At 41.7% G+C, this 24,137-nt stretch overlaps 1 protein-coding gene across 4 annotated transcripts in view; it reads right to left on the minus strand.

Moving 5' to 3' along the window:
• Window positions 1-23,495, minus strand: part of TTYH3 (tweety family member 3) — an 85,790-nt gene extending 62,295 nt beyond the window's left edge. For 2 of the 4 annotated variants that reach the window (XR_004693527.2, XM_035130510.2), the window contains exon 1: window positions 23,047-23,495. Coding sequence is in view for 3 of the 4 variants with exons in the window: in XM_035130510.2 (XP_034986401.2) it covers window positions 23,047-23,184 (138 nt within the window). In the remaining variant the exon portion in view is untranslated. The remainder of the gene's footprint in view (window positions 1-23,046) is intronic. The other 2 variants (XM_035130512.2, XM_035130513.2) reach the window with 1 other exon arrangement.
• Between the last annotated feature and the right edge of the window lie 642 nt (window positions 23,496-24,137).

Below are 24,137 nucleotides of genomic sequence, written 5' to 3' on the forward strand. Positions count from 1 at the left end.
AAGGCAGTTTCACCTTAATTTTATCTAGCCTGTCTCTCCTTGCTGAGTAGAAAGCTGAAGAAGGGCCTCAGATGATGATTGCGGGGTCCAGGTTGGTTCATATGGGGAGAGGCAGTCCTGGATGTATTGTATTATAGTCCTGAGCCATTTAAGGCTTTATAGGTCAAAACCAGCACTTTGAATTGGGCCTGGAAACCAATCTGCAGTCAGTGCAGTTGAGCCACGATCAGTGTAATATGCTCAAACCAACTTCTCTGAGTGAGCAACATGGCCGCTGAATTCAGCACCACCTGAAATTTCCAAACTGCTTTCAGAGGCAGCCCTACAATTAATAAATTGCAGTAATCTAACCTAGAGATCAGCAGAGCATAGACAACAGAAGTTAGGTTATCTCTGTCCAGATAAGGCTGGGCCACCAACCGAAGTTGATGGAAGGCACTTGGTGCCACTGAGGCCACCTGAGTCTCAAGCGACAGCAAGAGATCCAGAAGTACCCCCAAGCTACATACCTGCTCTTTCAGAGCAAACAGAACCCCATCAAGAACAGGCAACTTCCCATCCTTCTAGCATAGGCAATGATCCACTAACAGTGGATGATCCACTAATATCTGGGTTGAGCTACAGCTTGTTGGCTCTCATCCATAATCCAAACCTCTGGATAACTCCATTCAGTGGTTTCATTTAGATGTTAAACTTGAACAAAAAAAGTTGCACCTGCCAAAATTCCTGCTTCTGCACAGCTAGGAGCCCTGTCCTTTGTACATGGTCACTGCAAACACAGAAAACAACAGATGCGTGCTGTAAAAAGTGGATCCTGTGCTGCCGATTGGAGTTGAAAGGGGCCAGAAAAGCTGAAGGTTAGTAAATGCACTTAAACATTCAGATAGAGCCAGTATTCATAAGTGCAAGCAAATAGAACAGTATTCTTGGGAATATTCATTTAGTAAAATGGGAGTGCCGTAGCACCTTAGAGACCTGCAAAGTTATTGTGGCTTAAGCTTTCAGAGTATCCCAACAGTGTCTGTACCTAAACATGATCATCAGGGCAGAAGGGGAGTGGGGTCAAAAGGCCAAGCTATGCAAACGATAGTAGTAACCAGACGTAGTAGAGCCAAAGGGTGTCTTAAAGGCCATCTAGTCCAACCCTATGCTTTATGTAGGAAATTCAATGTAGAGCATCCCCCCAACAGGTGGCTGTCTCGCCGTACATTCTGTCCAGTTTGCACAACAAACCCAGGGACACACAAAGCACAACCAGCCACTGATTAGACCTTAGAGCTGTGCCTGAACAGCTGCACAGATATCAAGATATATGCACAGATCAGCCTTTTCCCTTACATAGACAGAAAAAAGATGGTTGATGGAAAGGCAAGGTCAGGCAAGTGTCATAAGATTACACCACAAACATATGCTTCTTTCTCAATGTTACATTGCTATCCAATTGTGAAATGTGTTTCAGCTGCACTATGGAGTATAAGAAAATATTGCTGGTATTCAGCATTTGCTACTAAGCCTACAGCTGAGATTACAACCGACAGGGAATTCGGCCCCACCCCACCCCACCCCCAGCACATGCAAGCATGTGGGGGATGAGAAGAAAGCACTGCGTTTTAACAACTACTTCTTTTAATTAACAAGCAGCACATGCTGCAAAGGTTCATTAAAGTCTTTCCACAATCACCCCTTTGCATTACCACCTGCTCCTGACCCCAACAAATAAACAAGGGCAGGAAGCAGTCTTTCTGCCACCATTTTTCAGATTCATATAGAAACAAGTGACATATTGTCCCCAAGTCATATAGGGTGTTTAAAGTCAAAATTAGCACTTTGAATTGTGCTGAGAAACCATTTGGTAACCTAGGCTAAAATTCTCCCTTTAATCTAGTCCAGGCATCCCCAAACTTCGGCCCTCCAGATGTTTTGGACTACAATTCCCATCTTTCCCAACCACTGGACCTGTTAGCTAGGGATCATGGGAATTGTAGGCCAAAACATCTGGAGGGCCGCAGTTTGGGGATGCCTGATCTAGTCCCTAGTTCTGTATGTCAGTCCTTCCTTCCGGATCCTTGATAACCCTGAGAATGTATGAAAATCTAGCATTATTTTTTTTAGGCCCTCCAAAAGGTGCAAAAGATGCAATGCAATCTGATACCTCCCCTAAAATGACAGTCTTGGGGGAGGCAAGTAATTTTATAGCTGTCAGACAATTGTATTGTATCAATGAAACTAAGCACAAACAATTTGCAACGGTGGGGAGAATGCTTAGCCAGCACCCAAAAGAGTATAAGAAAAAAATAGATCAAGACTGGATCACAGACTCCTAGGGTGGTTAAAAAAAATTGCAAGTGCTGCAAACACACAGAACATGATGCACACACATATATTTACTTAGTGTGTCTGACCTTCTGCCACAATGTTATTAGGTTAAGTTCTCAAGACTCAAACCATAAATGAATTAATGTAAAACCTGCATGGTGTGTTTTAAACAGGCTTCTGACCTCAGGATTATTGAAGTGTTCAAGCAGTACAGTCAAATGTTTACAATAGAACCAACAGTACACAAAGCCCTTTTCTGAACAATTCACATTACCATTGAACAAAAAACAAGCTGATGTTTTAAAAATGAAGAGCTCGGTTTGTGTATATGCAAAAATATTGGCCTAAAGTTTCCTTCAAATAACTCTTAAAACCACTGTTAAACCCAGCCCAGGATTCAAATTTAGAAAAGAGCTACTGTCCAATATACAGAATGCTCCCATTCCCAAAATCCAATTTTGAGTTGTTTATATAGTAAAAACAACAAAAATAAACTTCAATATTTTAAAGCAACCATGGAAAGCAAGATAAAAGAACCAAAAATCACCACTGGTGCTGTAACATGGAAGACGCTTATTAACACTGATGGAATATGAGAAGCCACAGTAAAATAAATTCACATTAATGACAGAGGGGGAGGTGGAAATAAATGCTAGAAAAATGGGCTTCGTTCATATCTTATCAAATGCTACACCAAGTACAAACTGTGTTGTTTTTATATGATGAGTCCTTATATTTTGACAAAAGACAAGGTAAATAAAGTAGCAGTCTGCCTCTGCCTCTTGATCAACACACACCAGGCACAGTCTGAACTGGATTTGCCTCATGCAGGAAAAGGCAGTATGCAAGGTGCCAGAAGCATCTGAAACCCCACCTCCAATCTGGAAGGTATTTTTAGGAATGCAGCTCATTCCTCCCAAGATACTTCATGCTGCCACCACTAGAATAATTAGCAGCTTGACGCAGGTGCAAGGTAATCTGCTGTTTTGACAGAGCAATACTTCCTATGATAACATGTCAACAGCTCTTCAAAGAAGTGCAAGACCTACTCAGAGCCATACCCCGAGGCAATACCATTCGTGTTCACAGAATAATTTGATTTGCTAATCTTTTAAAAAGTTTTATTTAATTTCTAGTATTTCATAGATATTTAACAGATTTTCAACTAGCCTGACTTTTTAGGTCAATGAATTAGGTTTTTTTCTCACAAGTGTCCGATTTGTTTAAGCTTGTATATTATGTACGTAAAAGTGAATGTGCAGAGCTAGCCTAAGGGCTTGTCTACCCAATACAACAGTTTTAAAACTGTACATAATACAAACGAGTTCAATTACAAGTACAAAGCCAGCTTGATCAGTGTTAGAAACAGATATCAAATGGCATCTTAAACCTAGGTTATGGGCGCCACAATGGAATGTCTAGGCACGCTTTATTTATAACAGGAATACAAAGCTGAAAATGAATGAACTGCAGCTAAAATCTTATATTCATTTTTCACATGGTCTAGTCTTCATCTGAAGACTGGAAAAAAGCCATGCTTCGCAGTACTGCACCCAGAGCTCAGAAACTGCTCGCATTTATTAAATTCCCTGCTGCAAAACGGGCCTAGAAGAATGGGAGTTTCGAACGCTGAGCTTGATCAATCTTTCTTGCTTTCGGAGTAGCTTTTCTCCATTTCAACAAAGTAGTTAAATAAAACATTAACACATTGAGTTCAACAAGCGCCAAATTTGTGTGTAGTACTAAACAAAAAGGAATGTCTCCGAGATGAAAGTACAGTGTTACCTCTACTTACGAATGTTTCTACTTACGAATGGAGCTCCGTCCGCCATCTTGGATGCGGTTTAGATAGGATTTTTTTCTACTTAAAATTTTTTAGATAGGGTTGCTTCGACTTACGAATTTTTTCTCCCAATGCATTCCTATGGGATTCAACTTACAATTTTTTTCGACTTACGAATGTGCGTTTGGAACGCATTAAATTCCTAAGTAGAGGTACCACTGTAGTGTGAGTTGTATTTGCACACTGATTTCAGGAACAGCACCATTAATATGTGACAGATATGTAATCAGTGAACTAAAAGTTTCTACAAAATTACATTGAATTACTCAAAACTGCACCTACTGTAGTTTGCCCCAGTACATATGTACCCAATACAAATATTTGTGTGTGAGAACTGGTGGTGTTATTTTTTGTCTTAAATGAAGGAAGCTGTTGGCATGCCACATACATGAGTTTACCTCTTCATTATTTATTTTGATTTATAGCCCACAATATCCCCAGCAATTTGGGAAAGATGTGAACCTAGGAAATTATATATTCTCCACTAGATCAGAGTTCATTTTCCTGATGTGACAGAAATTATGCTAAGGGCACAACATTTTGCTTCAGGTTGCATCATCTACAGTTTCCCCCTTAAACATAAAAATGATTTCTATATTACAAGCAAAAGCATGTTTGGAATCTCTCTCTTTTTCACTCTAGAGTCCTAAAGGATGAAATAAACCAATAAGAACAGATCATAAGTTTAACACTCTATATAAATTCACCTCATGCTTCTCCTTAAGAATGTGGATTTCTACTGTATGTAACACCTCAGAAGTGTCATCTCCTGTTGCAAATGTAATTAGCAGGAACTTAAATTTACGTCGAAACTACCCTGTTTGCTTCCCAACACATTTCATGCAAACCCCACTTCCTATCCTGCAAAATGCATTAAAAATTATCAAAATAGCCAATTTATTACATGTATATCCCACTTTTCCTCTAAGCAGTTCAAGGTGGCATAGAAAGTTCTCTTCTTCCCCATTTTATCCTCACAATAACTTTATTTAGTTGTCAGAAGGAAACAATATCTTATGAGCAATTTTAAGATGCCATGCTGGAATAATCTAGTAACTGGCTCATTTGTTAAGGCCTTAAAAAGAAAATCTGACATTTTAACAAAAATAAATTGGCCTTGTTCTTTGAAGGGTACATGTATAGTTCTCATACACAATGTAAAGGTAAAGGTAAAGGGGCCCCTGACCATCAGGTCCAGTCGTGTCCGACTCTGGGGTTGCGGCGCTCATCTCGCTCTATAGGCCGAGGGAGCCATCGTTTGTCCACAGACAGTTTCTGGGTCATGTGGCCAGCATGACAAAGCTGCTTCTGGCGAACCAGAGCAGCACACGGAAACGCTGTTTACCTTCCCGCTGTAGTGGTCCCTATTTATCTACTTGCACTTTGATGTGCTTTTGAACTGCTAGGTGGGCAGGAGCTGGGACCGAGCAACGGGAGCTCACCCCATTGCAGGGATTCGAACCGCCGACCTTCTGATCAGCAAGCCCTAGACTCTGTGGTTTAACCCACAGCGCCACCTGGGTCCCATACATATACTTTCTGGGTCTTCGGAAAGGTAAAACCCACCAGAGAATAGAGAGGTTTCCTAGCAAGCAAGATGGAAATTTTATGGACCACAGAGTTCCCTCACCCTGTCCCTCCAAATGAGGTTGATGTTGTACCAAATCTCCAGATATGTAAAAATGAGACAGATCAACTCTGCCCAACTTGCCCCCAGGTCTCAGTAATACAGGCCAGATGGGCTACCTCATTTCCAATCAAGCCATGGATGAGTATTAAGGGAAAATAGAGCAATGGAGCAATGGAGAGGGCAGAAGAAAAGTTGAAACCGTGGCATATGCATCTGATCATAGCCTTAAGACCTCCTTCCCCTATCCATCTTAAGACTATGACCAAATGCAGACCCCTTGGCTTCAGCATCACCCATCAATCCCTCCCACTGAAACTCTGCTCTGTTCACTGTCTAGCCCAGGCATCCCCAAACTGCGGCCCTCCAGATGTTTTGGTCTACAACTCCCATGATCCCTAGCTAACAGGACCAGTGGTCAGGGGTGATGGGAATTGTAGTCCAAAACATCTGGCGGGCCGAAGTTTGGGGGTGCCTGGTCTAGCCCATCCTTTCTCAAGGTGCTGTTGGACTATAACTTCCGTCATCCCTGACCACTGATCCACTAGCTAGGGATGATGGGATGTTGTAATGCAGCAACATCTGGGCACCTAAGGTTGAAAAAGCCTGAAAAGGTTATGGAGGAACTCAAAAGCTTGCACATTATTTGTGATGTTGCGGGAGCCCTCATATGAATATCGGATTTTTATCACAACAGAATTCCTGTAAGGGTGAATATTTAAGTTTTCTCAACATTTAAGGCATAATTGGTTTATGTGACCCCCACAAAGACCCTGCTGCCTGAGAGTATAAATACCTCCTTGCTGGATCAGACCTAAGTCTAGCATTCTTTGCAACAATTCTAGCAGTCAGGAAATAGGTGATGCACCAGAAAAGGGTAGCAGTCCATTTGTGAATAATAGTATCTTCTGCCCACTCATGTAAGCTATAATTAGGTAAAGTGATGTCAAACACCATGCTTAGGAATACATGCTGAGAAGCAAGAAAGAAAAGAACATTACTTTTATTTCCCTGCAACAGTAGAAGGTGGACAATACCTAGATTTTCCCTGGTATTTAATGGGGTATTTTAAGATAATGAAAGCAGAAATCAGCTCTCTAATAGGCTTTTCTAAAGATCTCTACACAATGTCACTCCCCACTCCACTTTCTGATTACAGAATAAGCAGAGAACTAGCATCTCAGAACCTTGGCTGTGGTACGTTACCTATCCCCAAACCAGCTTTTTAAAAGGAAAGAAAGGGAATTTTAACTGTTGCTCCAGTAAAAGTTCTTTTGTTGAAAAATGGCACACAGGTGTACTATACAATAGAAGTCAAAGAGAGACAGAAAGCACACACACCATGCAGACCTTTGGTTTTATATTCCATTTTATTAAGACCTTGAAAGTTATCTTGTTCCATTACACATAGGCTTTGTGAAAAACGGCCCCGTATTTCCTCATTACTCCATGTTCTCCATACCATACATTCAATCCAACTCTGAACACAACCCAAAATATGGTGAACAGCTTTTCATTCAAGTTATGTACCTTCCAGTCAGATATCAGAATGCTCACATTTGTTGCTCTGAGATGAACACATCTGCAGTTTCACATATACCAGAGATCTGGAATTCCAATAATCCTTCTTTTTTCAGATTAAGTTTTTTACCTCTTGCAGCTGAAGAAGAATTTAAACACACGTTGACTAAAACAATCAAATTCTAAGGCACCAAACAATGCTGTACTGAACTTTGCAAGGATCTAAATTCTAGCCAAGAACGAACAAAAATCAAGAAGAGTTCTAAATGATCAACAAAGCTTCCAACTCAGAACAGTAATCCTACTTGATGCCACAAGTGTAACCAATAAGGCAGGAGTTGTCAAGATGGACTGTGAAATCACATCCAGCTCTATTATTCAAAGTAAAAGAGGAAATATAGTGGGACACACGCAAGTCATCACTACCCCTCAAACCATGATTGGTAAACCAAGAACCATTCTTGACTTCAAATTATGGTTTGTTTGGAGTGAAATAAATCACATCCCCCAGTTGATGTTACACTAAGTCAAGGATTGTAGCTTGTGGCTCCTGATCACTATTCTATTATACTGATGGAATAATTCTCAGATGTACTTATCAGATGGTTTAACGCAGTGTTGTCCAAATCTTTTTCAAAGAGGGCCAGATTTGATGAAGTGAAGGGCCACGAGGGCCAACCAAAGGGCCAACCAAAGTTGTTGACATTTTTTTTAGGATTGCAGTTGTTGAGCTTTTTTTAAGATTGAAGTTTTTGAGCTTTTTAAGGATTTTGCCCCAGGAAATAAACTGCCACAGGCGCCAGATTAAACTGACCAGTGGGCCAGATTAGGCCCCTGAAACGGACTTTGGACATGCCCGGTTTAGTGAGTTAATTCCATTGGACACGCATTGAACCAAAGAGTTTTACACTAGACTTTGATTTAACAGTTGCTGATCTCTTTCTCACTTGATCATAAAGGAATGATAGAAGGCTTCAGAAACAAGTCCACCCATTCTCCATCATACTATAATGCAACATGACATTAAGGTTCTGCCCCTCCATCAAGTGACAGGTGGCTTGAACCTGGTAGGGAAATGCCACTACAAGTCAGGCAGCTGAACACAAAGGCTTTTGGATGCAGTCATTAAAAATGCCTTTGAACACACACCAGCTAGATAAAAAGTCTGCAAAGTGCTTACTCTGTACATTTGCATTCACTATCTGGCTCCACACTCCCACCCTACTCTGCAAATTCTAACAATTATAGTTCAGTTTGAGTCTCCCAGAGACCAGGCAAAAATTGAAAACAGATTTCCTCTACAGCACAGCTTGAATTTCATAAATTCCATCAACTTTCTCAGGCTTTCTTAAAAACTGAACTGGAGAAAGAAGGAAAGCAGCAGCAGCAAACACATTGCACCCTTGTTCTACTTCTGCAAACCAGCACAATTAACAATAGCCAACACTTCTGACAACCCACCACCACACACACACACACACACACACAAAGCGTGAGAGAGAATTCTTACTGTAACTTCTTATGAACTCTCAAGTTCAAACTATTTCTTAAGACAAGGGTGGTGAGCCTTCAAGGTGTTTGGGACTATAACTCCCATCATACTGCTGGGGTTAGTAGGAGTTGAAGTTCAACAACATATGTGAAGGGCCATGCAAGTTCCCCAACCTAGCCTAAAGGAGTAAAACACAAATCCTGTAAATCTGAAAGTGGAACTCAAAAATGCAATGGAAAAGATCACACGCTGTCAAGCCACGGATGAAGGCCTTGAGTGCAGGTAATCAATTGTTAATAGCACCATAGCACTTCCTAGATAACATCACAGATTAGAGAACCTCTCTGCCATGCTTCAGGATATAATTAAGGTTGCAATCCAGTATCCTCTTACTTACAAATAAGTCCCACAACAACTCAGTAGGGCTTATTTCAGCATAACCATTTATAAGATTGCAGCACAAATAGTGTAAAAGATAAAGTGATTGAAAACACAAGGCCTCAATACTGTACATAAACCAGTGCAAGTGTCATTTTCAATCATAGTAAGAAGCAGGCTATGATTTCCCTTATGCAAAGACTGCTGTAGTAATACTCAGAAAGATTCATCAAGAGGTTGTTCACATTTCATTAATGTGGAGCTGGCACTGTTCCAGGTGCCATATTTGTTGTGTTCCTGTAAGAAATGGATCTTTCAGTGTGGCAGCACCCACACTTTGGAAATTCCTACCTACTGATATCAGGCAGGTGCTTTCACTGTACTCTTTTCAACGTGAGCCAAAAATATTATTGTTTACTCAAGCCTATCCAAACATGGAAAAGTTGACAATGTTTTAATTTGTTTTTAATTATTGTTTTTAGTTATATTTTGAATTTTTCCAGGTACCTGTTTTTAACTTTGTATTTTATCGACAATTTTAATTTTATCTATTTGTAAACCACTTGCTTAAGAATACCAGATGTGCCCTGTAGGAATAGCTCCAACGTGCTATACCAGAATCCTAACAAACTGCAGGTTCCAAGTGGTCTACCAATGGACTATGGTCTACTACCCTTTTCTCATTTGTGTTCCGTAGACCACATGCATAATGAAAATGTGGAGGGAGAGAACCAGAGCTAATAACAGAAAAGGAGAAGAAAGACAGCAACCATCCCAATTCTGTCAGTATGAGACAGGGAAAGGTCAGTTTTCCAGCAGAGTATAATTCACTTTAAGTGACTACTTTGCACCAATTGAGAGTACCGTTTGCTAAAGAATGATACATTCAAACCTACTGGTTTTCTAATTAGCAGACTCTGTACTAGAGTCTCAAGTTTCCAATAGTAGACAGCTCTCAGGAGAGTATTTCAGCACACAGATACAGTCTGACTGAAACAAGTCGATTTGTACTTCTTCTTTTTTAAAAAAAAACCAAGACCTTTCACTTCCCTTTGTCTGCACACCAGATGCTTGTGGAAGATGTGTCAGCTGATACAAACCTGCACTTAAATGAGCTTCCCAAATATATTTATTTCAACATATGAATTTGGAGAGGCAAATTCCTGGCTATGTGCTCTGCCTCACTGTTGTCACTTTTCCAAGAATACGAAACAATCCTTTATCAGGCATCACCACATTCATCCGTTGACAGGGGGAGAACATCAGTTCTCATTGGAAAGTTTGAGGCAGGAGGGTAGAAAAGCACCCCATGTGGGAAATGCTAATGAACTGGAAATCTAGTAATGCTGCGGCAGCATGAGGGAGGGGAGAGTCTGGAAACTGACTTGGCAACTTTCACATCCCTCAGCACAGAAATATGCCTGCAAAACATGAAAGTAGCAAACTATCAGAAAGAATACTATATTTTAAACATGTTTTGTATCCCATGTTTGGAGACAGGTAAAAAGAGGATTTTGAGGAGCTCCAAAAGTGAAAGGACATTAAAATGACAAATACTATTCACTATAAGAAAGTACAAAACAATGCACACCGACGCAATAAAATAAAATCCTAACTTTGCTTATCCAATTCTGGGGTTTTAAACAGGGAGAAATATGACGGCCATGAGAAAGGTGACTTCCATGTTGAGAATCATTAAGAAAGGGACTAAAAATAAAACTGCCAATATTGTTGTTGTTTAGTCGTTTAGTCATTTCCAACTCTTCGTGACCCCATGGACCAGAGCACGCCAGGCACTCCTGTCTTCCACTGCCTCTCGCAGTTTGGTCAAACTCATGTTGGTAGCTTATTGTAACTTATTGGTAGCAATATTGTAATGCCGTTATTCAAATCCATGGTGTAATTGCACTTAGACCACTCTGTACAGTTGTGATTGGCACACTTCAAAGAGGATTCCGTAAAGCTGGAAAATGTCCAGAGAAGGGCAACCAAAATGATCAAGGGGCTGAAAGAACTTCCCTTTGATGAAAGGTTACTACATTTCGGGCTCATTTAGTTTATAGAAGAGGTGAGAAAGGATGCAGGAATATGATAGAGGTGTGAAATTATGTGTGGTGTGGAGAAAGTGGATAGAGAGGTTTCCCTTCCTCTCATAATACAGTAGTACCTCTACTTACGAATGCGTTCCGAACGCACATTTGTAAGTCGAAATAATTTGTAAGTCGAATCCCATAGGAATGCATTGGGAGAAAAAATTCGTAAGTAGAAGCAACCCTATCTAAAAATTCGTAAGTAGAAAAAATCCTATCTAAACCGCATCCAAGATGGCGGACGGAGCTCTGTTCGTAAGTAGAAACATTCGTAAGTAGAGTTATTCATAAGTAGAGGTACCACTGTACTAGAACCCAAGGACATTCAATAAAGCTGAATGTTTGAAAGATTCAGGACAGACAAAAAGAAAGCACTCTTTCACACATGGTTAAACTATGCAATTTGCTCCCACAAGATGTAGTGATGAACACCAACTTGTATGGCTTCTAAAACGGGATTGGAGAAATTCATCTAAGATAAGGCTATTGACTGCTACTATTCATGATACCGGTAACTATACATTACCTCCAGGATCTGAGGCAGTATGCTTCTGAATACAGTACTAGTTGCTTGAGAGTACAAGTGGGGAAGAGTACTTTTGTAATCGGATTCAGCTAATGGGCTTTCCATATGCATCTGGTTGGCCACTATGATAACAGGATGCTGAACTAGATGAGTGTTTGATCTGATCCAACAGGGCTCTTTGTAGGTTATTTGGGAAGATCTCTTAAAAGAAATGGGCTTGAGGGAATCCTGGATGATGGGCTTGAGGGAATCCTGAGCAAGTTTGCAGATGACACCAAGTTGGGAGGGGTGGCTAACACCCCAGAGGACAGGATCACACTTCAGAATGACCTTAACAGATTAGACAACTGGGCCAAAGCAAACAAGATGAATTTTAACAAGGAGAAATGTAAAGTACTACATTTGGGCAAAAAAAATGAAAGGCACAAATACAGGATGGGAGACACCTGGCTTGAGAGCAGTACATGTGAAAAGGATCTAGGAGTTTTGGTTGACCACAAACTTGACATGAGTCAGCAGTGTGATGCAGCAGCTAAAAAAGCCAATGCAATTCTGGGCTGCATCAATAGGAGTATAGCATCTAGATCAAGGGAAGTAATAGTACCACTGTATTCTGCTCTGGTCAGACCTCACCTGGAGTATTGTGTCCAGTTCTGGGCACCACAGTTCAAGAAGGATACTGATAAGCTGGAACGTGTCCAGAAGAGGGCAACCAAAATGGTCAAAGGCCTGGAAACGATGCCTTATGAGGAACGGCTTAGGGAGCTGGGTATGTTTAGCCTGGAGAAGAGAAGGTTAAGGGGTGATATGATAACCATGTTCAAATATATAAAAGGATGTCATATAAAGGAGGGAGAAAGGTTGTTTTCTGCTGCTCCAGAGAAGCGGACACGGAGCAACGGATTCAAACTACAAGAAAGAAGATTCCACCTAAACATTAGGAAGAACTTCCTGACAGTAAGAGCTGTTCGGCAGTGGAATTTGCTGCCAAGGAGTGTGGTGGAGTCTCCTTCTTTGGAGGTCTTTAAGCAGAAGCTTGACAGCCATCTGTCAGGAATGCTTTGATGGTGTTTCCTGCTTGGCAGGGGGTTGGACTGGATGGCCCTTGTGGTCTCTTCCAACTCTATGATTCTATGATTCTATGATTCTATGAAATCAAAGACCCAAGGATGCTTTAGCAGTGAATTTACATGGACTCTTGGGCTGAGGTGTATTGTCTAGGGCAGGGGTAGTCAACCTTTTTATAGCTATCACCCACTAATGCATCTTTCTTGATGGTAAAATTTCCTTACCGCCCACCAGTGCTCAATGGAAAGAGGATTCAGCTTGTGCCATAGAACCCCCTACCGCCCACCTAGAATCCTGAAACACCCACTAGTGGGCAGTAGGGACCAGGTTGACAACCCCTGGTCTAGGGGGTTGATGGCGGGGCGGGGGGGGGGGGTTGTTACTGTTATTGATATGACTTTTTTGTATCTTTATTTAGATATTCTTATGATTTATGTGGAAATTGTTCAATTTGTACTTTTTGATGTTTTATTTATTGCTCATGACTACTCTTGTTATGTTTGCAATTGTGATTTTTTACATGTTGTAAGCCACCTTGAGCATGGTTTTAACTTCGGAAAGTCAGCATACAAAAAATAATAGCTGACCGATTGGTTCGATTGAATGCAAAAGGGAAGTTCTTTGGAATTCTGAGTACTAATATGCAATACACTCAGCCTAAAAGCAATATTAATTAGTGCAATACAGTGGTACCTTGGTTTACGAACTTAATCCGTTCCAGAAATCCGTTCTTAAACCAAAACCGTTCTTAGACAGAGGCAATCTTTCCCTAATGAGGCCTCCTGCCGCCGGTGCCCTTCCACCATTCGGATTCCGTTTTAGACCAAGGTAAAGTTCTCAAACCAAGACACTATTTCCGGTTTTGCAGAGTTTGTAAACTAAATAGTTCTTAAACCAGACTGTTCTTAAACTGTTCTCGACTTAGGAACGACTCGACAACCAATTTTCGACTTACAAATGGGGGTAATGGCCGCACGCTTACGAATGTCTCAACATCCAAAAAAAAACCCGCGGCGGTTTTAGGTAGGGATTTTTCAACTTACGAATTTTTCCGTTTTCAATGCATTCCTATGGGAAATTGCAGATCCCTAGCTCACCCAATGACTGCAATTCTCAATATTAATTTGGGCCTAAGAGTTATGATGCTGTGGTGGCGCTGTGGGTTAGACCACAGAGCCTAGGGCTTGCTGATCAGAAGGTCGGCGGTTCGAATCCCCGCGACGGGGTGAGCTCCCATTGTTCAGTCCCAGCTCCTGCCAACCTAGCAGTTCAAAAGCACGTCAAAGTGCAAGTAGATAAATAGGTACCGCTCTGGCGGGAAGGTAAACGGCGTTTCTGTGCGCTGCTCTGGTTGCACTAGAAGCGGCTTAGTCATGCTGGCCACATAACCCGGAAGCTGTCTGCGGACAAACGCCGGCTCCCTCGGCCCATAGAGCGAGATGAGTGCCGCAACCCCAGAGTCATCCGCGACTGGACCTAATGGTCAGGGGTCCCTTTATTTTAAGAGTTATGACAAATGGACTTCATGATAGTTTAAATTTGCAACCTATGGACTCAGTGCCAGATGCAAAAGCAGAGGCAAATTATCTACACTTGAAATAGGTGCTTGGGAGTTGAAGTACCAGTCGTTTAGCAGATAAGACCATGATACTCCTTTGCTTCCAATTTACTGTATTATTCTATTTCCAAAATGTTCACCCTGCATTATTACAGTAGTCCGCAATGCTCTTGAGGTAGTTACAGAAAAACAATGTTCGTTTAGGGAGGGCGCTTAGCTTAAAATGAAAATGGTGTTAGTTCAAATTCTAGCAGTTGAGAAAAACCTTGAACCCTGATGCCCTGTGTTTAAACACTACATAGTTACTTCATGGCATTTGCTCAGTACAATGAAGACAAATTCGCCTGCTAAAGCCAGACACGATAGCAGAATTTTTACAGCAACTACTGGTTATCACACACTTGTGCAATCAATACCCAGATTTATATTATTACCACATTTAAGAGACTGACACCCACCACATATAGGGAAACAGAAGAATTTTCACAGGATAAAAACTGGCCATGTAATCTCCAGTTTGATAACCAAACAAAACTGCAAAGGAACATAATTTGATAATTGTGGGCAGACATCAAAATCTGGGCAAAAATTGTATTATCTAATCCCATGAAAAAGCAACCCTTTTTACACAAAGAGACTTAAGTTGCACTGACAAGCTTGCATATGGCAAATGTATGGCCCCTAATTAGCTTAGGAGATTTATAAAACGCCATATATCTGGGCACAGTACTGTAGATAAAAACACAATTATAATGAAATATGTAAACAGCTCCTGCCAGGACTCCTGTTAGAAAAAAAATGGTTTAAAGCAGCAGTCACTCTTAAGTTCACTTAAGCAGTCACTGCTACACTGATCATTTTTTTAACTTCCTGAACAAGAGCTACTTGCAACTTATCTGACCACATCTACTGGAAGCTTCTGTACAGTTATACTCACAGCAAATCAACAGAATCCAATTCACTTTAGCAAAAATTGGGGTGGGTGGAGAAATATTTATTTGTGTACATCCCTAGAGGTTGTCTAAGCCCAACACTGTAAGGCTTGTCATGTACTACAGATTTTTAAAATCTGTTGGTAAGAAACAGAGCAGAGTATTATTGGCACAAAGTTATAAGAAGCACTGGCTCTGCTCTCCTCCTTATCCTTATCTTTGGGTTTATGATTCACTATTAAGAAAGAAGCCTTGCAACATGACTCAGAGATTAAACTGTGAAAAAAGGGAAGAAAATGACATATCTTATGGTAAATGCTTCTATATCAGTGATTCATACTGAATGGAAAAGAAGGCAGAGAAGGGGTAGAGGTTCATCTTTCAGAATGTTCTACAGAATATGATCATATAAAGGGACCATAATATGATAGAATTCTACAAGATGGGGTATTAGTGTGTGAAACCAGTCCAGATCCAATGATCCCCAGATGGCAGAGATGTCAGGTGCCATCTTGGCACCTAGTAATCTTCACTTGGTTCCAAGTGGTCAAAAGCCAGGTGCAAAATGCACCTGGTGCCTGGCTAATTTCAAATACTGCCCTTCGCTGCCTTGCAGGATATATTTGGGAGAAGAAAAGACTAAGGAGTAAACCAGGCACCCCCAAACTTCGCCCCTCCAGATGTTTTGGACTACAATTCCCATATTCCCCGACCACTGGTCCTGTTAGCTAGGGATCATGGGAGTTGTAGGCCAAAACATCTGGAGGGCCGCAGTTTGGGGATGACTGGAGTAAACCCTACACAAATCTGGACTCTGTAAGACTGCTGGGTGGTGCCTTGTACGCCTCCTTCCGGCAACTCCTGCAGCCAAGCTGGCCCCAAACGTACTTCAAAGTTCAGCAACATCATTTGTCAGGTGAAGCTTGGAGCTTCCCTTGGAAAAAAAGGGGAAGGATTAAGAATAGCTCCACGTGTTTCACCTTCCCACACTCTTAACTCTCTAGCGATGATGGATGGAAAAAAGGAAGTGACTATGGAAGCTGGAGAAGCGGTAAGAAAGGAAAACAAAGCTGTGTGTTCCAAGATTAAAGGGAAATACCTTCATGTGTAGGTACATATAAACATGAAAACATAAGGTACAAGAACCCTACTCATTTGTACTGGCAGGTATATGAAGATAGTTTCAGATGCTGCTACCTTTGAATCAGCAGCATCACCTTATATCAATGAAAACGGGAGATATTTTACATCCTTATACTATATGGTCTTGCAACAACACACAATGTGAATGTTGTGTCTGAAACACTGACATTTTGACACATTCATACTGAGGTGAAAAAGCGTGAAGGGACAGTCCTGGGGAAGCCAAGTGGGATGGAGGTGCGTTTTGTGACAAGGAAAAGAATCAAAGGCAGTGCTGATGTTGACATGTAAAGCTTTCAAATAGCTTGGATCAAACAGACTAAGGGGACTAGGCTTTCACAATAGAAAAGGTCAACCAAGAGTCACCAGTTAGTTTGCAACTTCATTTTTACAATAAAGATCACATCAGGTCTCAATGGCAGAATGCAGCAGAGCTAGATGCTTAGTACACAACCATCTCCTCTTTCTCCAGGCAAATTAAAGGCTGCTATGTAGTCTCTCTGCAGAGAGGAGAAACAGAACTAAACGCAGTGCAGTCATTCCATTCCATGAGGGTTTATCACCAGTTAAAAGCTCAGTGTGCACGTGCGCACACAGAGAACAGCCCCAGGACTTCCTTAAAATAGAGGAAGGGTGCTTACTTCAAAGCAGCAAAATGAGTACAACATTAAACCCCACATACGGTGGGAAGGACATCCAAACTCATTCAGTAACTGGTATATGCTATGCAGGCTCTTTCCCTTACAATGAGGCAAAATATGTTAAAATGATATATTTTACAAAAGTGAACATTTATGCCTTACTATCACATTAGGAGTTGCAAAAAAACAAGCCAAGCTTTACCTAAAAAGCAGCTTGCAAAATTCATGTCTACACTATAGTTCTCAGGAGATAAAATTGGCTCACTTATCAATAAAAGGCATAACCAAAACCTCAAGCCCAGTTCTAGCCTATAGTTAGATTTAAAAACACTACCACCATATAGAATGTTTCCTGCCACCTCAAGAGACTGCATGGACCATATTTCCTCAAGAGATGGATGAGTGGAGGGGGTCCCTTTCCACATCCTCCCGACCCCCTGGGAAACTTGACAAACCTGATACACTGGGTGTGGAGACAGCTGCGGGCAGCCTGAGGCAGGACCATCCACTATGGGCCTGCCCATAAAAAGCAAGTTTATAGTGAGAGACTAGAGAGATGACTGCTGTTTCCAGGATCTCTTCTCATTCTGAGACTTTTGTGGGTGAGGTGAGAATCTGGACCCCAGGTGAGAACCTGGAGAACCTGGAGAGGGAGGGTGTGTCAGAAGAAAAATGAATTGATCTTGATATATTGGTAACTTTGTAACATTTTTATATGTAACTGTATTTTTGTAATATTTACAGTAAGCTGTCGTTGTTGCTTATGTTTTTTGCACACTGCTTAGATATATTTTTAAATATATTAAATGCTATAGAAATTAAATTAAAAACTAAGTAAAATAAATAAAATAAGAGGGCAGCCTTTTGTCCAGAGTTTGCAACTTAATAAACCCTTAACACACTTTAAACTTTCAAGCATTCAGTCACAATCAAGAGTTAACTGAGGAGAAAGCAGGTAAACTTTCCTGTTTAGAGAAACTTGCTTGGTGTGCTTGTAATGTCAACTGACTGATCTTTATGTGGTCTTCTATGTCTTGCCCACAATGCATGACAGGACACAAACAGGAAAAAACAGTGCTAGATCTGAAACAGCAAAATGCATACAACTGCATCCAGCAGGAAGTTCAACAGAAATTTTACAGGAGATGCAAATGCTTATCTCACTTAAGTGCACAAAAGAGCATCTGAAAAACTGACCCCAAATTTCTCAGCAGGCCAACTTAATTGAAAATTTTCTCTGCAACAGAACCTAGTTAGACATCTTCAGCACAGAAAAGTTAGAAGGGTTTATCATTACACAAATAAGTACACAATTGCAACCACTGCAACCACATTCTTCTCTCCTGTAAGGTAGTCGTCCCTCAATTTATCCTCTCACTCCCCCTACTCTGGTACTGTTGAAAGTCACTTCAACAGTACAAAGGTACAACATACCAAGAATGGACAAAAGTCTTGAGTTTTCAATTGCAATCACAGATACAGTATAGGTATTTTTTTAATGCACCAATTATTGAAATTGCATTCACACTTGTTCAATAGATTACACATCTTTAATCTTCATAACCTAACCGATTCTTTATATCCAGATCCTTCAAAGGCTCATGCATTTAAGGATCTTGCAATACATTTATTGCAACAGAAAACATGAACCATGGAAAACAGCCTAGAGAAGCAAGTTTCATATCAAGGTAAATATCAATTGGGCTATCTAATTCATTCCCCCAAGAAGGTGCCACTTTTTGTATCAATGACAGGCTATAATATTTAGGCCACACAACTGGTATCACTACAGAATAAGGAGAATTCCCCTTCATGTGCCTATATTCCTCCACAAAGCAAATTATTGGAATAAATGAAAGCCATACAATACACACAGAAAAAAGGTTGGGCTGGAAGCAAGGTTCTTAATTATTTTGCACTTCATTTTAAATTTTGTCAACAGATTGCTTTAATGCCTTTATGCATGAAACAAGGTTCAAGAGGGAGGCATAGATACACAACCATTTCTATGCTTGGTTTTTGCTGAACCTTAGGTAATCAAGTGCACTAAGAGGTGCAAAATGATGTTTTCCAAGCTAAAGATCATGGCTATACAGGGCAGCAATCATGTTAGCTCCACTCAAAAAATGACAGCAAGCAAGAAGGGTACAAAAGTAAAAGGCATTTCAGTTAGAAGGCTAGTCAAACCAAGAGCAGAGATTTCAGGTCCAATTGTTTGTGCTGGTGGGAAAATTGAGTATTCCATTAATAAACCTTGTAATTTCAACAAAGAGCTATAATATAGTAAGTCATCAATTTTAATAAAAGCAGTATACAGCAAGCTGTTCCTAAGTGACAATAGGCTTCCAAGTAACTACAGTACAAGACCAAAGAGTGGGCTAGATGTACCATTTGCCCAATTCAATGTGAAATTCCTTTTGTTTTCCTAGATACATACCCAGAACATAAGTCTTGTGAAACCAGGGTGGATAAAAATCAATGATTTTTTTAAAAAAATAAAAAAAAATCGGATTTTTTTGATTTAAATCGGATTTTTTTGATTTAAATCGATTTTTTTGATTTAAATCTGATTTTTTAAAATAAAATGCTTTTTGAGGAAAATATATTACCATCCAAAGGTTATTCCATCATGAAATAAAGATTAGTTTTTTAATTATGTAGAATAAGGTTGTATATGTTTATTTTTTGGGGTAAATAAATGCCATTAATCCATTCACAATGTCATGCTCTTCCAGAGGTTTTTGTAAGATTATTGGGCAGATTCTCTGCCTACAAGATATTATCACAGATGCTTGGTTTACTTTTGCAGTTCTCAAAACTGAATTTGACTCAACAGAGATCACATGCCTCTTCTTCACAGCAAAAATGTTATAACATGAACAGAGTTGAGAAAAAGACCTTAATCCTATTGTTCTACAAACCTATGAATACAGAAACAACCCCTTCAGTGCTAAGTTTCAAGAAGTTCAGTGAATAGAATAGAAACAATATTTTTCTGATTGTTTGGAGTGGACAGTATTTAAGTTTTTCATGTGATTTAAATCGACTATGATTTAAATCAAGCCTTACTGACTAGTGATTTAAATCGTGATTTAAATCGTGATTTAAATCAATTTGATTTAAATCAAATCCACCCTGTGAAAGACTAACACCAATAGAAGCAAATATACATGATGAAACCAAAGTGTAAAATACAATTTGGAAGACTTTCCCACTACCACCAGAGTCCTACCCAAATTCCTAGGATGTAATGACATGAACTAAATGACGTAATGACATGGATTAAAGTTCTACATGCACAAAATGGGTAAAAAAGATCCCAGTACAACAGAGACTTGCTTTCAACCTCCAAGCATTAATCCCGCTTCTGCTACCTCTGCATATCTAGATTTGAAAAGATGGGAGGCAAAATGGATGGGTTTGTGCAAAATTGGTAACACCCCAAATTTCATCCCCAAGGAAGCAGGTTCAGACAGGATGTCTCTATGCTACAGTCACTCTTACTCAACTTCTTGTATGGAGGCAAAGCAACTGGGAAGAGGCACTCCTTTCTCAGCAGTAACATCACAAGAAATATTTGCGGGGGGGGAGGGGAACAGCTCTTTTCATAGCCCCAAATACTTTGGTGTGTAACAGACTTTGGGTCTATTTCCCCCAATTGTTTTGGGTAGCAGTGACTGAGTGGGGTGAAACAAAGGAGAAGAGGTGATGACAGTAAATACAAAGGAGCCAAGGCAGAACTGCCCTCAACTGGAACTGCTATAAGAAAGAGAACTGGAGAAATGTAGGAGAAAGATGTGGAGGATAAAAACAAGAACTGTTCCAAACTATCCTAAGGCTTGAAATAGCCTTCTCCAACCTGGATTCCAACTCTCACCAGCCCAGCCAATAGTTACAATGATGGAAGCTGTAGCCCATAAACATCTGCAGAGCATCAAGTTGGGGAAGGCTGTTCTGAAGCCCACATTTTTATGTTTGACAGTAAGGCAATCAGGAAACTGCCTGTCGGAATTTGCTCTCAACAAACTAAACTCCCTGCATATAGAAAACAAACATGCCATGGAGAAAAGTTAAATTTAGCTTTCTTCTCTGCCCCCCCCCCCTATATTCAGGGTGCTAAATATATTATACTTACAAGGCCCGGGGGGGGTGTGCGACTGAAACGATGGAGATAAATGAAAGACAGTGAAAGGCAAAGGTGCACATAAATGCAGAAAATTATATTACCAGGAAAATGTCTCCTCAGCCTAACCACTATATGAAAGCGAGTGTAGGGAGTTTGGGGGGGGGGGGAGATGAGGTTTGGAAAAGATTATTAAAAGGGTTACAGCAAAATTCCTTTGAAACTGAGACTACATGTATAAAAGCCTATCCTCAGATAGAGGCTCTTTCCTTTTCTGACAACCCCCTCAGTTACCTACCTGTAACTGGCAACCCCCTCGGTTGTTATTTTTTAGAAGGTATGGAATGGACTTGTCAGTTTCACTATTGCACCTCCCCTCAAAATTCTAACATTAATTAGGGGTATATGTGGAGGAAATGTTGGCTCTCTCTCTTTCTCTCTCTCTCTCTCTCTGTGTGTGTGTGTGTGTGAAGTGTGGACAGAGATGGTACCAGTATGGGGGAGATTGTATATGCAGGGAAATGTGTGCAATATGGGGAAATATGAAAAAATATGAGATGTGGATGAGAGATAAATATAAAATGGGGATAATATGAAACTCCCCTCTGTCTGAATTGAGATTCCCTGCCTGCATATATGGGGTTTGGGTAAGGGGAGATAGAGAGAAAAGGTACAGGGTTAAATGAGGATAAATAAAAACAAAGGGAAGTGAAAAAGAAAGATTTCCGGGGAAGGGGACCATATGGGATAGAATGAGGGAAGTGGAGGTTGGAGGTTGAAATGAAGGGATGTGGATAGTCTCTGCCCCACACTTCAGCTGCCACTCACAAGGGGAAACGCTATCCTATTTCATTATATGGTGCTCTTATTACTGCATTGTATTTTTTATTATTGCATGCAGTCCTGGAGTCCCTTTGGATGAAGGGTGGCTTAGGATCTTTCTAAGCAATGGAAATCAAATCAAATCAAAGGAAGGGGCTGTTAGAAGAAGATAAATAAAAACAGAGCCTGTCAGTCCTTTCCCCACCAGCAAATCCCTGTATGAAGAAAACCACACTGTTGTACAAAGCGAGGACATTGTGTTCTGAAAAATCACTATTAAGAACAACAGTCATAAATAAACGAACATATAAAATCAAAGGGAGAGAAGAGGAAGGTAGGAAGGGGAGGGGGGGAGAGAAGTCTGTTGATGAATATAAATGCATAAATATAAACAAAGTGGAAGGGTGAGAGTGCACTTGATAATACAAACAAATAAACATAAATAAATAAAGCATGCATGGGGGGAAAGAGAGTGTGTGGTTGGATAGTGTAATTTAAATAAATAAATAAAGCAAGCAAGCAAGCAAGCAAAGGGAGAGATTGAGTGGATGGCCAATGTAAATATATAAATATAAACAAGTCTGAACAAACAAAGCCGAGGGATTCGGAGTGCGGGCTGATAATATAAATAAATGTAACTGAATAACTAAATAAATAAATATAAACCAAGCAAGCACGGAGCGTGAGAGAGTGGACGGGTAATTAATGTAAATGAATTAAATATAAACAGACGAAGCCCGAAAGGGGGGGGGGAGAGAGGAAGGGACTGGCAATATATAAATCTGGTCTGTTGGCTGCAGGTCTCTTTGGGTTGGCTCGGGCGAGGGGAAGCGGCCGAGAAATCTACTCATGGGTTCTGTGTGGGTGTATTTCGCACGGACACACACACACACACACACACACACACACATCCCCCACACAGAGGGAGCCGAGTCGTGAGCCGCCCCTTCCCTCCTTCCTTCTCACCTGCTGGTACTCGGCGTCCTCGGGTCGGAAGTCGTCGCCGACGGCCTCCCAGCGGAGGCTGAAGTGGGGCAGGCGGTGCAGGAGGCTCACCCACCACGGAGGAGAGTAGCTCACGCCGGCCGCCGCCGACGCCGCCATGCCCGGCCCGAGGAGAGAAGGCGCCTCCGCCTCCCCCGGTCGCCGCCGCCGCCGCCTCCTTCTCCCCTCAGGGGCGCCGCGCCACCTCCTTCCTTCCTTCCTTCACCCGGAGGAGCTGCCCCTTCCCACGGCCATGAGGGGGCAAGGCCAGCAGCAGCAGCGCCGCCTCAGCTCCGCGGGTTCAGGAGGCCCAGGAGGCCCCGCGGCCCCGGCTTCGGAGGCTCCGTGCCCGACATGGCCCCTGCCCCGCCGGCCCACACGCTCCCTCCGCTTGGCGCGGCTGCCGGCGCTCTTTGTTCGCCTCTCGCCGCCGCCGCCGCCTCTTCTTCCCGGATGGCGCCGCCCACACGGACCCCCTTTCGGCGCCGCCCGCCCGCTCCTTCCCTCCCTCGCTCCCTATCTCCCTCGTCCGCCCCGGCGGCCGCGCGCGCGCGCGTGTTCGTGGGCTGACGGAGGTGGAGGGGAAGGGGGGGCAGAAATGGCGCCTCAGGGAGCAGGCCCTCGGCGCCGCCTGGCCGCCATCCCTGCTGCTGCTGCTGAGCCTAGGGAACGGAGGGGCATCATGGCCACACACAGACGGGCACGGGCATGGGCACAAAAAGGTATATGCCCTACACACACACACACACGCACACGGTGTATATGCCCTACACACACACGCGCGCGCGCACACGGTGAGGGGGATAGGCACTAAAAGCTCGCTCTACACACACAGGCATATACACAAACGGTACCCCCTACACACACAAACGGACAAGCATAAGGGGGATATATACACTAAAGCAACGGTAAGCAAACTTTTCAGCAGGGGGCCGCTCCACTGTCCCTCAGACCTTTTGGGGGCCGAACTATACAGTATTTTGGGGAAAAAATGAACGAATTCCTATGTCCCACAAATAACCCTGAGATGCATTTTAAATAAAAGGACACATTCTACTCATGTAAAAACATGC

This window comes from Zootoca vivipara, chromosome 14 (genome assembly GCF_963506605.1).
Source record: "Zootoca vivipara chromosome 14, rZooViv1.1, whole genome shotgun sequence".
NCBI lineage: Eukaryota > Metazoa > Chordata > Lepidosauria > Squamata > Lacertidae > Zootoca > Zootoca vivipara.